The sequence below is a fragment of the Pseudophryne corroboree genome, chromosome 4 (genome assembly GCF_028390025.1).
Source record: "Pseudophryne corroboree isolate aPseCor3 chromosome 4, aPseCor3.hap2, whole genome shotgun sequence".
NCBI classification, from domain to species: domain Eukaryota; kingdom Metazoa; phylum Chordata; class Amphibia; order Anura; family Myobatrachidae; genus Pseudophryne; species Pseudophryne corroboree.
Genome location: NC_086447.1, coordinates 325,578,952 through 325,595,914, shown reverse-complemented (window position 1 = coordinate 325,595,914; position 16,963 = coordinate 325,578,952). Strand labels below are relative to the sequence as shown.

At 43.0% G+C, this 16,963-nt stretch overlaps 1 protein-coding gene and 1 long non-coding RNA gene across 7 annotated transcripts in view; one reads left to right on the top strand and one right to left on the bottom strand.

The window, feature by feature from the left end:
- The window catches only part of MELTF (melanotransferrin), a 273,777-nt gene that overhangs the window by 139,666 nt on the left and 117,148 nt on the right, over window positions 1-16,963 (top strand). For all 4 annotated transcript variants that reach the window (XM_063916364.1, XM_063916366.1, XM_063916363.1 and 1 more), the window contains exons 2-6: window positions 8,296-8,450; window positions 9,537-9,636; window positions 15,851-16,033; window positions 16,520-16,673; window positions 16,871-16,935. In XM_063916364.1, coding sequence (XP_063772434.1) covers window positions 8,296-8,450; window positions 9,537-9,636; window positions 15,851-16,033; window positions 16,520-16,673; window positions 16,871-16,935 — 657 coding nt within the window. The remainder of the gene's footprint in view (window positions 1-8,295; window positions 8,451-9,536; window positions 9,637-15,850; window positions 16,034-16,519; window positions 16,674-16,870; window positions 16,936-16,963) is intronic.
- LOC134909477 (uncharacterized) overlaps window positions 8,175-16,963 on the bottom strand; it is a 289,430-nt gene continuing 280,641 nt past the window's right edge. For all 3 annotated transcript variants that reach the window (XR_010175948.1, XR_010175949.1, XR_010175950.1), the window contains 2 exons: window positions 15,833-16,051; window positions 8,175-8,331 (listed from right to left, as the gene is read on the bottom strand). This is a non-coding gene — a long non-coding RNA (uncharacterized LOC134909477). The remainder of the gene's footprint in view (window positions 8,332-15,832; window positions 16,052-16,963) is intronic.

Below are 16,963 nucleotides of genomic sequence, written 5' to 3'. Positions count from 1 at the left end.
GTATAGCTGAACAGATAATTCCTCCAACTCCTGTACCAGGGATAGGTTACACGATTAACCCTTACGTGCAGCTTCCCACCTGCGGTTTATCACTTCCAGCAGCAGACTCTCAAAAGAAACAGGCTGATAAGCCAGTGGTAAGTAAATCGGAGGATGAAAGCTCAATAAACTCTGCTTCGGCATACGAAGAGGAGGAGGAAGGTCTCAGCTCAGTGGATATAGCTGAGTTAATTAAAGCAATGAAAGACATTCTTTCCTTAGAGGATTCAGCAGAGCCTGTGTTAAAAACCAAGGCACCTGTGTTTAAACGTCCCAAAACAGTTAAGACTGAGTTCCCATGGTCAGATCAGCTGACGGAAATCATGGAAGAGGCTTGGGCTACGCCCAATAAGTTTAGAATTCCTAAGAAATGGAATTCCAATTATCCTCTTCCAGCTGGGGATTTTTTAAAAAGGGAGGTGGCTCCTAAAGTAGATACGCATGTGATTCGATTAGTGCGAAAATTGACATTACCCTTGCCTTCAACATCATTAAATGATGTCATGGATAGGAGAGTGGATGTTTTTTTTTAAACATTTTTTCTCTGTCTGGGGCAGTCATAAGGCCAGCCATGGCTTCAGCTTGGATGGCAGAGGCAGTGGCTGCCTGGGCTGATGCATTGGAGGGGGATTTTTCAATAGCATCTAGAGAGCAAAAATCCCATATTGCACATATAAAGCAGGCTGCTAATGTTCAACTATCGCTGCTCGCAGAGCAGTTTGGCTACGTACGTGGAAAGCTGATTCAGAATCTAAGTATATTTACCTTTTTCTGAAGATATTCTTTTTGGTAAAGAATTGACGGATATTTTGGAGTCAGAAGCAGACTCCAAGAAGGTAAAGTTTCCTTCCACATACATTTTCAAATCTAAAGTTCCGGCTTTTTGTCCCTTTCAGTCTCAAGGAAAAGCTGAAGGAAAAAGTGATGGCAGGCAGTCCCAATTCAACAGGTCTGGTAAGACTAAAAAGCATTGGGCTACCAGAGGACCGGGGGGTAAAACAGATAATAAGCCATCAGCCTGATAGTGTGGGGATCCCAGGATGGGGGGCCGACTTCTTCAGTTTTCACAGATCTGGCAGCAGTCTACAACAGATGCCTGGGTGCAGAAAGCTGTATCTCTAGGTTATGCTTTTGCTTTCAAGAAGCATCCTCCTCAAATGTTTTTTTGTACCAGCCCATCTCGGGTAGAGCCGAAGGCCAGGGCTTTGCAAGAGCAGTTCAGAAATTCCTTCAGTCATTCCAATTCCTCCTGAACAACGAGGACAGGGGTTTTTACTCCAACCTGTTTCTAGTTCAGAAACCAAATCGGTCATTTCGGCCCATTCTCAATCTCAAAGTGCTGAACAAGTACATTTGGGTACCTCGGTTTCATATGGAAACTTTACGTTCCATTATTTTGGCCATGGAGCCAGGGGATTATATGGTATCCCTGGATATACAGGATGCTTACCTACATGTTCCTATAGCACTGTCCCATCAGTGCTTTCTCAGGTTCGCTATTCTCCAACTGCATTTTCAGTTCCAGGCCCTACCTTTTGGGTTAGCCACAGCCCCCAGAGCATTTACCAAAATTATGGTGGTAACAGCAGCTTATCTGCGCCAGAAGGGATAAGAATTTTTCCATACCTCAACGATCTTTTAATCCTGGCACAGTCGCAGGAATTGCTCCTATGTCATCTGCAACAGACAATAACGTGTCTGCAGAGGCACGGGTGGCTCGTAAATTGGGCAAAATCGTTTCTGGTTCCGTCACAGCGGATGATTCACTTGGGGGCTATACTGGATTCAAGTCTTCAGAGAGTAATCTTACCTCTGAACAAGATACCCAAGGTTTAGTCAAGGATTCAGGACTTGCTACACAGTCAAAAGGTATCCATTCACGCAGCAATGCATGTGATGGGATTGATGCTGTCAACGTTCGACATGGTGGAGTATGCACTGTTCCACTCGAGGCCTCTGCAGCATCTGATTCTTTCCAAATGGAATGGGTTTCATCAGATGATAAAAACACAGACTATGGTTCTTACGATAGAAGTAAGAAGGTCATTAGCCTGGTGGCTACAGCCATCCCATCTGGACAAGGGGAGACCCTTTTGGATATCAGATTGGGAAATTCTGACAACAGATGCCAGTCACCAGGGCTGTGGAGCAGTGTCGGGAAGGTTGTTTTTCCAGGGTAAATGGACCAAGGAAGAAGATTGCCTGTCAATAAATATATTGGAACATCGGGCCATATACATGGCACTGATTCAGACAAAGGACATTCTTCGGGGAAAACCAGTTCAGATCCACTCAGACAATGCGAGGGCAGTAGCGTACCTCAACCATCAGGGAGGAACTTGCAGCCGAAAAGCGATGAAGGCGATAAGTCACATACTAAAGTGGGCAGAACTTCATCATCCAGCCTTGTCCCCCTTGTTCGTTCCGGGAGTCCTAAACTGGGAAGCAAATTTTCTCAGTAGACACGCCATTCAGGCAAGTGAATGGGCTCTACACCCGGATGGTCTTCCAGACTCTAGTAAACAAGTGGGGGTTTCCAGAGATAGATCTTATGGCTTCCCGTCAGAACAACAAAGTTCTCGCATACGGGTCAAACTCAAAGGATCCCAGAGTGATCTTTGTGGATGCCCTGTCAGTGAGATGGGACTTTCATCTGACTTATGTGTTTCCTCCAATCACCCTATTACCCAGGGTGGTGAGAAAGATAAAGCAAGGAAAGGGTGCCATGATACTAATAGCTTTGGCTTGGCCCAGAAGGCATTGGTACACAGATCTGCAGAGAATGTCGATGGATGCCCCACTCCTGCTCTCTCAACGTCCAGATCTACTGATGCAGGGTCCTTGTTATCACAGACATCTGGATCGACTGTCTTTGATGGCGTGGCTCTTGAAACCTCTATCCTGAAGTCAAAAGGATTCTCACAACAGGTAATCAAACAATGCTCAGAGCAATGAAACCTTCCTCAACTCGCATTTATCGCAAATAGGGCAAACCAATATTCATTGGTGCAGTGAACAGAAAATGGACCCTAAGTCTTTCAGAGTTTCCAGGGTCTTAGCATTCCTTCAGGCAGGAATGGATAAAGGTTTGAAGGTGGCTTCCTTGAGAGTGCAAGTGTCAGCATTGACTGCATGGTTCCAAAAGAAAATTGCCAACTTACAGGATGTGCGTACTTTTTTCCAGGGAAAGCTGCTCATTCAACCTCCTTTTGTTCCTCCTACAGTGCCTTGGGACTTAAATTTAGTCCTAAAGGCCCTTCAAGTTGCCCCATTTGAACCACTTAATAAAGTGGATCTTAAATGGTTGACAGCTAAAGTTCTCTTTCTACTGGCCATGGCATCAGCAAGAAGAGTATCAGATTTAGGGGCATTGTCATGTCGTTCCCCATTTCTGATTTTTTTTTATCCAGATAAAGCAGTTCTTAGAACTAGATCTGGGTATCTTCCCAAGGTGGTGTCTAAATTCCACCTTAACAAATAAATTGTAGTCCCGGCTTTCCAGGAACTGGGCCTTCCTTCGGGAGATGCATCGCTGGACGTGGTCCGTGCTTTAAGGATCTACGTGGATCATACCATGCCATCAGAAAGACAGATTCTCTCTTCATTCTCTGTGGATTTCACAAGAGAGGATGACCTGCTGATAAGCAGACACTGGCAAGGTGGCTTCGGATGATGATTTCAGAAGCATATTCTTAAGCTGATCTCCCTGTTTCGGCTTATGTCTCTGCTCACTCTACTAGTAAGGTAGGTCCATCATAGGGAGCACAACGTGGTACTTCAGCAGAACAGATATGTAAGGCAGCCACATGGTCTTCCATTAACACATTCATTAGACATTATGCCATGGATACCTTTGCCTTTCATGACACTGAATTCAGGCAAAGGATTCTCCTGTCCAATCAGGAGCGTCCCCACCACTAAATTGCTTTGGAAAATCCCAATGTTATCCTGTGGATAACTTGTGGACTGTTGATAACGGTATTTCTCCTAAGTCCACAGGATCCACAGGGATCCCACCCTGACGCACCTGATTTGAGGATCCTTTTACTCACTAACCTCTTCCTTCTTGTACGGAAGGGTGTGCATGTGTGTTCTTCTCGCCTATTTAGGGATATCTATGATTCTGCTGCCTTGAGCTTTGGAATACAACTGATTTGCCTGCACCAGGGGGCGGGGATATATGGACGGGCCCGTTGCATCCTGGGAGGCCGGAAAGCTTTGACCAATTGGTGCAAATCCGCTGCCGCTTCATCATATCCCAATGTTATCCTGTGGACTTAGGAGAAATACCATTATCAACGGTAAGTTCTTACCATAACGTATATTTCAGGCCGCTTTTGATCCAAGGGAACAAAAAGAAGTCAGCCGGGGCCAGATCTGGACTGCAGGGTGGTTAAGGCAGCGTTGTCACATTGTGCTTGGCCAAAAACTCCCTCATTTGCAGCGTTGTGTGACTTGGCGCGTTGTCTTGATGGCGGACCCAGGTAGTGGCAATGTCGTTGCGGACACAGAGGACCCTCAACCGATAGAGTACTCCTGTGTAAAATTCACCGTTGACAGTTTTGGACCACACCCTTCGAGTTGAAAAAGACAATAAGAATGTATTTGGTCTTTGATTTGCTCATTACGCCCTTTTTGGGGCGAGGTAACGATGGTGTGTGCCATTCTGCGCTTTGCCTTTTGGTCTCCGGATCGTACTCAAAGATCCGAGTTTTGTCACCTGTTATCACTTTTAGGCTCTCTTTGCACATGCTCCAAAAGTTTGCGGGAAATCGCCAGAGGCCTGTCTTTTTGATTATGAGTAAAGTAATCCAGCTCAAAGTAATGAACTATTTTACTATAGAGAAACTCTTAAGTATCCATTAGACAATTTACAGGTGTATGGGAACCTGTTTCCTGTATGCGTTCCACCTCTTAATGGGTGGAACGCATGTATGCGGACATAAAGAGCTAGTGTTTAAAATCCGGAAGTGTGTCATATGCGTTCCACCGTTCTCCGTGGTGGAACGCACTGTGGGACATATTTCCTATATAAATAATACATCAAATGTGTGCCAACGCTTACTAGCGGCGGCCAACAGCGCAAAGGGGAGCCCATCTCTTATGTCCCACTGCTAATTACAGCAGGACATACTGGACGTTATGTGCGCTCCACCATCCTCCATGGTGGAGCGCATCCTCCACGCTGGAAGTACATCAGAATGCGTTCCACCGCTCATAGCGGTGGAATGCAAGATGCCAGTAGTAGCCAGAAAACTGTGGATATAAAAAACTGTACATATAAGAAAGTCTATTCTATTTTTTATATCATTGGTGAATAGCAGGGACACGTGCTTTGGATCTAGGGCGTTCCGCTGTGAACAGCGGTGGAACGCAGGAAACATGGTTTTCTGGCTACTACCGGCATTTTGCATTCCACCACGATGAGCGGTGGAATGCATTCTGACGTACTTCCTGGCTTCTAGGGAATACGGGCCTAATTCAGATCTGATCGCAGCAGCAAATTTGTTAGCAAATGAGCAAAACCATGGGGGTCATTCCGAGTTAATCGCTAGCTGCCGTTGTTCGCAGCGCAGCGATCAGGCTAAAAATCAGCATTTCTCTGCATGCGTATGCACCGCAATGCGCAGGTGCGTCGTACAGGTACAATGAGCATCGTGGGTTTGCACAGAGTCTAACGAACATTCCTGTCGCACGGCCGAACGCAGGAAGATTGACATAAAGTGAGCGTTTCTGGGTGGCAACTGACCGTTTTCAGGGAGTGTTTGGTAAAACGCAGGCATGGCTGAAAAAACGGGCGTTCGCTGGGCGGGTGTGTGACGTCAAAAGCCGTCCCTTCGTCGTTAGACTCAACGCACGCGAAGAGTAATTACAGGGCTGGTCTTGTTTTGCACAAAAAGATTCTGCTGCACAAGCGTTCGCACTTCTGCAAAGCAAAAATACACTCCCCAGTGGGTGGCGACAATGCGTTTGCACAGCTGCTAAAAGTAGCCAGCGAGCAAACAACTCGGAATGAGGGCCCATGTGCACTGCACGGGGGTGCAAATATAATGTGCAGAGAGCGTTAGATTTGGGTGGGGTGTGTTCAAACTGGAATCTCAATTGCAGTGTAAAAATAAAGCAGCCAGTATTTACCCTGCACAGAAACAAAATAACCCACCCAAATCTAACTCTCTCTGCACATGTTATATCTGCCCCACCTGCAGTGCACATGGTTTTGCCCATTAGCTAACAAATTTGCTGCTGCGATTAGATCTGAATTAGGCCCAACATCAGCTGCAGCCCCTAGAAGTCAGGTAGGGCTACCGTAATAGGGGAGTGGCTTCCCATGGGAAGTGCTCTCTGCTATCGCAGTCCTGACTGGCAATCCCAGGGGAAGGAAACACCTCCTCCTGGGACTGTATCTGACTGTGATTAACAGGGAGTGCTTCCAATGGAAAGTCAGTCAATGCGGGTAGTAGAGTTTATGTACATAGGTAAAATATACTACTGGGAATAATCCAAAATCCTTCTGGTCCTAAGCATTTCGGATATTGGAGACTCAATTTGTTCTACATCTGCTTACATTTCAATCGCATTTTTTTCTTTGTTTAAAAAACAACAACAACAACTTTATTTTAAACCAGCATATGCAAACAAACAGAGTTAGGCACACAACAAAAATTAAAAGTTGCTCCATTTGGTACAAATTTTGTAGGAAGCTGGCATTTCCTGTGTATTTAGTGTGGATCCAGCTTTTCCTGTGTATTTAGTGTGGATCCAGCTTTTCCTGTGTGTTTAGTGTGGATCCAGCTTTTCCTGTGTATTTAGGGGGTAATTCAGATCTGATCGATGGGCTGCTAATTTTGCTGTCCTGCATTCAGATAGTCGCCGCCTCCAGGGGCAGTGTATATTCACCGTGCAATGTGTGATCCCATGTGTACGCCGAGCTGCTAAAATCCACTTTGTGCAGTCTCTGTGAAGCCCAGAACTTACTCCTACAGTGCGATCACATCAGGCTGATCGGGGCCGGAGCTGACGTCAGACACACTCCCTGAAAACGCTTGGGCACGCCTGCGTTTTTCTGGACACTCCCAGTAAACGGTCAGATACCACCCACAAATGGCTTCCACCTGACAACTACCTTGCGAACGCCCGTGCGATCGTTTTTTTCGCACCATCCCGTCGCTGACCAGTGATGCCCTTTGTTGCTGTCCGACACGTGTGTACATTGCATATGCATGCGCAGTTAGTATCTGATCGCCCGCTGTGCGAAAATGCACAGCAACGATCAGATCTGAATGACTCCCTTAGTGTGGATCCAGCGTTTCCTGTGAATCTGGCTTTTTAGTATGTTTAATGTGGATCTGGCTTATTTCTGTATATTTAGTATGAAACGTTTTCTACAGATTCAGCTTTTTGTGTATATTTAATATTGATCCAGCCTTTTGTTTACATTTAGTATGGAATCATCTTTTTCAGTACACTTACACTTAGTATGGCAATATTCGTGCAGGTGTGTGAATTTAGGCTGAAATTCTGTATATTTAGCACAAATCAGCTTTTTGTGTATTTTTAGCATGGATCTAGCTGTCTCTCTCTTCATAGTACACATACCCTCGAGCTGTGTTTCTGTAATGGAATATGTGATATTTTCCACTCAGCGGCTAGGATACATGTCATGATCAGTAACAATGTTAGCATTTAATACACTGTATATATATATATATATATATATATACACAGTATGTAAATAAGGAGAAGTGTGGTAATGTACCTGTACCAGGTGTGCTGCTTTATTATTGCTATGTTTGTGTATGTTGATTTAAAGACAGATTGCAATATGTAATCATTTACTGCAGGTTAGGTGATATGTTATTGCCAATAAAACAGAAGTCACCACGGAATCCTTGACAAAACCTACAACCTTGTACTTATATATTGTCAGGAATATGCTGTACGTAATTTAGAGCAGTGGTACATACAGTACATTCTCCTGTATATTAGAAAATGATATGTTTAAAGACTCCTTAAATTTTAAGATAATTATAACACGATTCATCATCTTTGTGACGTAATAACATGGACTGAATGAAGCTTCACTGAACAATTAGAGAGCTTTAAAATTCTTCTTTTTTTTTCATGTGAATGTTTATTTTATAAATGTATTTATTCAGAATTTTAAATGATGGCAACCTGATTTTATAAAATGTAACAACATTGCCATTAATGAATGAGCTTGTTAAATCGTTTTAAGTATTGATTCTTTTTTTCCAGTTTTTTGCCTGAATGGAATCAGATGGTGCACCATTTCTGTAGAAGAGAAGAAAAAATGTGATGACATGATAGTAGCCTTAAATCAAGCACAGATTACCCCTTCTCTGTCTTGTGTGGAAGGGAATTCATCATTAATCTGTGCCCGCATGGTGAACGTAAGATGTTTTGTCCTTTACTCACAAACAGTGCATGATTTTTATTACCTCCACCAATGCTCTCTTCCCTGTCATCACCAGGCAGCACTGTCACCACCAGCGCCAGACAACTTAATGGAGCTTATAGAGAATTAGGGGTCTATTTACCAAGACTTGGCTATAGATAAAGTGGACGGAGATAAAGTACCAGCCAATCAGCCCCTAACTGCCATGTCACAGGCTGTGTTTGAAAAATGACAGTTGGGAGCCGATTGGCTGGTACTTTATCTCCAGTGACTTTATCTCCATCCAAGGCTTAGTAAATAGACCCCTTAGTTTACAATACATGTAAATATTTCTTGACAATAAATAATCATAAATTACTTTTCATTAGTTTAGTAACGAGTGTAGAAAATTAATTGTTACAATTCTAATCCAAAATCCTGTATTCACATCGTTACTTGTAATTACTCTAGTCACACCCATTTTAATAGTGATGTTAAGAAATACGTTAGTACCAAAAGAAGTGTATACAGGTTGAGTATCCCATATCCAAATATTCCGAAATACGGAATATTCCGAGATACAGACTTTTTTTTGAGTGAGAGTGAGATAGTGAAATAGTGAAACCTTTGTTTTCTGATGGCTCAATGTACTCAAACTTTGTTTAATACACAAGTTATTTTAAAATATTGTATTAAATGACCTTCAGGCTGTGTGTATAAGGTGTATATGAAACATAAATGAATTGTGTGAATGTACATGTGAATGTGAATGTACATACACTTTGTATAATGCACAAAGTTATAAAAAATATTGGCTAAAATTACCTTCAAGGTGTATATGTAACATAAATGCATTCTGTGTTTAGATTTAGGTCCCATCACCATGATATCTCATTGTGGTATGCAATTATTCCAAAATACGGAAAAATCCCATATCCAAAATACCTCTGGTCCCAAGCATTTTGGATGAGGGATACTCAACCTGTACTATATTAGCAGTTGCCTCGAAATTGGAAATTTCAATATAAAAGAAATCCCTAAGATCATATAAAGTTTACAGTATACTTACCCTTGCCCTGATGTTGCTCTTACTTCCATACAGGATAACTTGGCAGATGCAGTAGCTTTGGATGGCAGTCTAATTTATGAAGCTGGGAAGAAGTATAAGCTGAAGCCAGTAGTTGGAGAGGTATATGATCAAGGTTAGGACACTTTTAAGATTGCAGATTACAATAGATGGTTGAGGTATGAATTCTGAAGGTCATGGGGCATGATCCTTGCAAATAATTTTATTATACATACAGTGCCTTGCTAAAGTATTCACCCCCCTTTGCATTTTTCATGTTTTGTTGCCTCACAACCTGGAATTAAAATGGATTGTTTGAAGGTTTGCATCATTTCATTCACAAAACATGGCTACAACTTTGAAGATTTTTTTATTTTTTTATTGTTAAGCAAACAACAAATAGAACAAAATAACCGAAAACTTCAGCATGCATAACTATTCACCCCTCTAAAGTGAGTACTTTGTAGAGCCATCTTTTGCAGCAATTACAGCTGCAAGTTACTTTGGATAAGTCTCTATGAGCTTGCCACATCTTGCCACTGAGATTTTTGCCCATTCCTCAAGGCAAAACTGCTCCAGCTCCTTCATGTTGGATTGTTTCCGCTTGTGAACAGCAATCTTCAAGTCTGACCACAGATTCTCAGTTGGATTGAGATCTGGGCTTTGACTAGGCCATTCCAACACATTTAAATGTTTGCCCTAAAACCACTCGAGTGTTGCTTTAGCAGTATGCTTCGGGTCATTGTCCTGATGGAAGGTGAACCTCCATCGCAGTCTCAAATCACAGGCAGACTGAAACAGGTTTTGCTCAAGAATATCCCTGTATTTAGCACCATCCATCTTTCCCTCGACTCAAAACAGTTTCCCAGTCCCTACTGCTGAAAAACATCCCCACAGCATGATGCTGCTACCACCATGTTTCACTGTGGGGATGGTATTCTTGGGGTGATGGGATGTGTTTGGCTTGCGCCAGACCTAGTGTTTTCCTTGGTGGCCGAAAAGTTAAATTTTAGTCTCATCTGACCAGAGCACCTTCCTCCATACATTTGGGGAGTCGTCCACGTGCCTTTTGGCAAACTTAAAACGTGCCTCTTATTTTTAACACTAAGTAGTGGCTTTTTTCTGGCTACTCTTCCATAAAGCCCAGCTCTATGTAGTGTACGGCTTATTGTGGTAACATGCGCAGATACACCAGTCTCTGCTGTGGAACTCTGCAGCTCCTTCAGGGTTACCTTTGGTCTTTGCGCTGCCTCTCTGATTAATTCCCTCCTTGCCCAGTCTGTGAGTTTTGGTGGCCGGCCCTCTCTTGGCAGGCTTGTTGTGGTACCATGTTCTTTCCATTTTAAGATGATGGATTTGATGGTGCTCCAGGGGATCATCAAAGATTTGGATATTTTTTTATAACCCAACACTGACTTGTACTGACTTGTACTTCTCAACACCTTTGTCCCTGGAGAGCTCCTTGGTCTTCATGGTGTGATGCTTCTTGCTTAGTGGTGTTGCAGAAAGGTGGCCTTTCAGAAAAGGTGTGTTCATACTGACAGATCATGTGACACTTAGATTTCACACAGGTGGACTTCATTTCACTAATTATGTGACTTCTGAAGGTAATTGGTTGCACCAGAACTTTTGAGGGGCTTCATAGCAAAGGGGGTGAATACATACTGTATGCACGTGCCAATTTTCAAATTTTTATATATAAAAGTATATTTTTTATATACATTTTTCTCATTTCACTTCACCAACTTAGACTATTTTGTGCAGATCCATCACATAAAATTCAGAATTAAAAAAAATAATTAAATTACAGGTTCTAATGTAACAAAATAGGTAAAAGGCCAAGGGAAGTGAATACTTTAGCAAGGCACTGTATATCCAACCCACATATCCAAGCTATCTAATTGTACACGCTAAGATATCGTATTGTACTTAAAATCTATTAACATTTTTCAATCACAGAACTGGGAATTAGGCCTGTACAATAAAAGAGGTTGTTTATTATTGATAGGATCAGTGCTTAAAGTGGACCTAGAGAGGTGGTGGAACTCACCCCACCTAGCTGTACTGTTGGGGGTGCCATGCCCTAGCCCTTCCCCATCTTGCCCACCTGACAGATACCACACCCCTGGCCCCTCCCCATCTTGCCCACCTCACAAAACATTTATCTTCTTCTGCTCCGTTCTGTCAGTCCCTCCATTGGCTACCTGTATTTTACCGATTTCCATATAAAATATTTTCACATAATTCTATTAACCAAACTGCACCAACATACATCTCTTCTTTTATAACACAATATCTCCCAGCTCACCCTTCTGATCTGCACTAGAGCTGCATCTCTATTACACACGCATTTCCTGATTCCAGTCACAGGATTTTTTTTGTGCAGCACCCACTCACAAGACTCCTACTCACAAGACTTTTCTCTAGTCTCCAAACCTTTAAATGTTCCCTGGGAATTCATCTCTTCAGCAGCTTATCATAATCCAGAAACTTTACCTCCATATGCTATTCTACCCAATTACATTTTACATAGTCAACATATAACATTACATATTTTTTCTTTCTACACGTATACACATCACAGCTCTTCCCCCTGACTTAGCTTTCCTTCATGCAGCTGTCCCCCTGATAATGCTCTTTCCTCACACATTTTATCCCTCACGCATCTCTTCCCCCCAAGGGGTGATTCTAGGGATCTGTCGCCCATGGCAGTGTAAGGTATTGGCACAGCTCCCAGAAAGAGCATTGCAGTCTAGTTGCAGTGGCTATGGTGGGGCTACAGCGCAGACCAAATTTAAAATAGGGAAGCTACAACACTTCTCGACATCATCAGCTGTGGCTCGCTGTTAGGCCCAGACTTATCAAGCCTTGGAGAGTCATAAATTGCACGGTGATAAAGTACCAACCAACCAGCTCCTAACTGCCATGTTACAGGATGTGGGGCAGATGTATTAAAAATGTACATATCTGAGTTTAACATAACGATACGTGATGAAACGCATTGCACTGATCACTTGTATCGGACCGCTGACCTTTATTATTTCCTGCATTTTTTGTCTTCATTCAATAAGTGTACTAAGTACTTGGGGTTAGTATCTATACTGACCCCACTATACACTACATCACTTACAACTCTTTACTGTACACTACTGACCTCTTTATACCCTACATCACTGACACCTCTATACCCTACACTACATCACTGACCCCTCTATACCCTACACTACATCACTAACCCCTCTATACCATACACTACATCACTGACCCCTCTATACCCTATGCTGCATTACTGACTCTCCTATACCCTGTGCTACATTACTGACCCCTCATTACCCATTACATTACTGACCCCTCATTACCCATTACATTACTGACCCCTCTGTACCCTACAATATGGACCCCTATATACCTTACACATTACTGACCTCTCATTACCCATTACATTACTGACCCCTCTGTACCCTACAATATGGACCCCTATATACCTTACACATTACTGACCCCTCATTACCCATTACAATACTGACCCCTCTGTACCCTACACTATGGACCCTCTATACCTTACACATTACTGACCCCTCTATACCTTACACATTACTGACCCCTCTATACCTTACACATTACTGACCCCTCTATACCTTACACATTACTGACCCCTCTATACCTTACACATTACTGACCCCTCTATACCTTACACATTACTGACCCCTCTATACCCTATGCTGCATTACTGACTCTCCTATACCCTATGCTGCATTACTGACCCCTCATTACCCATTACATTACTGACCCCTCTGTACCCTACACTATGGACCCCTCTATACCTTACACATTACTGACCCCTCTGAGAAACACTGGGAAAAATAAGACACAGGATAAAGTGGATAACAAACATTGATGTTGTAGACGAAGGAGAGAGTCTAAGAACAGTAAAGCACAGGGGAAAGAGGGAAGGAGGAGATGTAGAAATACTGGAAAAAAATAAAAGAAAAGGAGATAGTAAGCAAAGTATACTGACAAGACACACAAATATTGTGGGGAGGGGGGTGGGGTGGATCACGTAGTCATTTTTAGGTAAGGGAAAAAACGCTTTAAGTAGCATTAAACTGAGTTGGGAAATGTGTGATGGCATTGTAGTGTCGACATAGTGACTTCCGACTTGTTTACTACATTTGATGGCCCACTTTATCTCCTCTGCCAATCATCACCTAGGAGGATGGAGGTGGGTGCAATTACATTTGAGGGTTGTGCAGCTCAAACTGCGAACATACAGAATCACTGACTAGTAAAAAGATGTACAGGTCTCCTTTATTAATCACCTAGTCCAGTGGTTCTCAAACTCGGTCCTCAGGACCCCACACGGTTCACGTTTTCCATGTCACCCAGCAGCTGCACTGTGTATCACCAACTGTCACATTTTAAAAATGTACAGGTGACCTGCAAAACATGAACCGTGTGGAGTCCTGAAGACCGAGTTCGAGAACCTGTGACCTAGTCTTAAAAGCAATACGTTTTTTAAAGTTAGCTTGTCCGCATTCCCAGCTGGAGATGTCATTCTCCATGTCAATGCATTCAATTATGAACACTGCCACCCAACTGAAAGCTCTCATAAACACAAATATTACCCTCATCTTCCCTGGGGACAATTAACAGCTGCCCCCCCCCCCCTCCCTGGGCACGCTTAGCAAACAATCCCCCCACCCAACCCCAACCCCCCAACCCCCCCCCCCCCACCCCGGGCACAATTAGCAGCTCTCACCCCCATCCCTGGGCACAATTAGCAGCATGCCCCATTCCCTGAAAACCCTTAGCAGCTCCCAAACCCTCTCTGGGCATACTTAGCAGCTCCCCCCAACCCTGGGCACAATTAGCAGCACCCCATCCTGGGTACAATTGGCAGCAATCCCCCCCCCCCCCTCCCCGGGCATACTGGCATACTTAGCAGCTCCCCCTCTCCCTGGGCACAATTAGCAGCTCTCCCTCTCCCTGGGCACACATTGCACCCCCTCCTCCCCTCTCCCTGGGCAAGATTAGCAGCATTCCCCCAAACCTCCTACCCATCACATTAAGCAGCATACACCCTTCCCTGGCCACACTAAGCAGCCCCACCCCTGTTCCTGTGCACATCACCTGCCAGCCATGCAGTGTGGACGTTCCACGGCCACAGTAGTGTAGGATCCCTTTCAGTCACCATCACCAGTAAGTTTACTTTGTTCATGCTTCCCGAATCCCACATCCGCGAGTTTCCTTTGGATCCACCCACAATTCCGCTCAAGTCCCTGACGTCGACTAGGTCTTCCGGGAGGGAAAGGGGATCTGGTTGCTGGTGGGGGGCACTTAGACTATGGGGGACATTTACTAAGCAGTGATAAGAGCAGAGAAGTGAGCCAGTGGAGAAGTTGCCCCATTAACCAGTCAGCAGCTTTGTATAATTTTATAGTATACAAATTATAGATGTTACTACAGTGCTGATTGGTTGCCATGGGCAACTTCTCCACTGGCTCACTCCTCCGCTCTTATCACTGCTTAGTAAATGTTCCCCTATGTCACTGTCCGCTCACCACGTCTGTCGATGGGAGAGACATGGCGGCGGCCAACTCGGCGCGTAGTCAGTGTGAGTGACTCGCTGTCTCATTTCAATTAGGCAGTCTGGAAGGTGGGCCGGCAGAGGCAGAATGTGTTCCGCCTTGTTCCGGACCACTTTAACCCCTGGATAGGATGCTTCAATAAATCTTTATGGAATTGGAAAGCCTACACAAATTGAGATTTCATAGTAAAATGTACAGTAGCTATGTTTTATCGAAAGAATACAGTTTCTAACAGTTAAAGTAATTGCTGTTAATTGTTTTCAATTCTGATGGGACTTAAGTTAACATCTTCATATTATTGTTACTCTGTAAATTTTCAAATTTCCATCTTGACATATAGTATAGGATTTTAAACTAATGGAATTTTATTTTATTACATGCTTTTATTTACATTTTATTAACCAAATTGATTTTGAATTGCAGGATATTTTTTTTATTTAAGATAATATGAAATGTCATTTAAAGATCTACATTTTCTTAGCCTTATACAGACTCTTCACTCTCTCTCTCTCTCTCTCTCTCTCTCTCTCTATATATATATATATATATATATATGCAGGTTGAGTATCCCTTATTCAAAATCCCACATTTTTGGGTCCCCTACTGAGATAATGACATATATATATTATATATTTTGTGTATATCTAGATATTAGATAGATAGATAGATAGATAGATAGATAGATAGATAGATAGATAGATAGATAGATAGGAATGAAATTATTCATATGATGTGACAAATTACATTGATGTTGATTGACAGGTGTGGGGACCTCATATTATGCTGTCGCTGTTGTCTGGAAGAACTCTAATATCACCATAAACAGTCTGAAGGGCACTAAGTCTTGTCACACAGGTTTACAGAAGTCTTCGGGATGGAATGTGCCCATTGGCTTCCTCATTGATAGTGGACGAATGTCGGCTATGGTCTGTGATATTCCAAAAGGTAAGAATGATTTTCACCCTAAAAAAGAAGAGTGATTCCATACAGGGCTGAAAAATAAAGACCAATGTATAACGCCCAAGGTGTAATGTAATACACATTACTGGGATATTTCCTGAAAAAAATTAGACATGAAATAAAATCCATTTTGGGGCATTGTAATTGAGAATAATCTTTGTTTTCTACCTACTGTATTGCCTATTTTCAGGAAAGAACCCAGTGATATGATTTTCACCCTACAATAAAAGAGGGAACATTATACAAAGCTAAAACCCCAGGATGCCTTGGTGAACTAGAGATTTGATTTCAGGACAAAGGTGGTTGTCTACTAGCTTTGTCTGCGGGTGACCAGCTGCTGATTAGACAAAGGACAGTTACAAAGAAAGTCTATTTTATTTAATTTCCCCACGAAACTTTTGTACTGTGCTGTTTCTACTGATGATGAGAAAACATGTTCTGATTCATAGAATGTTATATCTCTGCTGATAGGAGTGAGCAGCTTCTTCTCTAAAAGTTGTGTGCCAGGAGCCGACAAATCCCTGTACCCCTCTCTCTGTGAGCTGTGTAAAGGAGATGGTAGTGGTCAAAACGTGTGTGTCGCCAACGGGCAGGAGATGTACCAGGACTATGATGGAGCCTTTAGGTATGTTCAATGGCTCTTCTTTAGGGAAGGAAACATGCCTTATAACGAATGGTCCTGGGAATATTATCAAACTTCATCCTAGTTTACTACCATTGGTAAAGACTCCATAGATACGAGCCTGTTGATCTAGCTTTCCGTTTACTAATACACTTCCCAGACAAATTCATGAATCTACTCTGTCTCACATGTCTCTGCAGGTGTCTGGTTGAAGGAGGAGATGTGGCTTTTGTAAAGCATAGCACAGTGCCGGACAATTCAGATGGTGAGTATATGGCCCCCCTGGCTCTTAC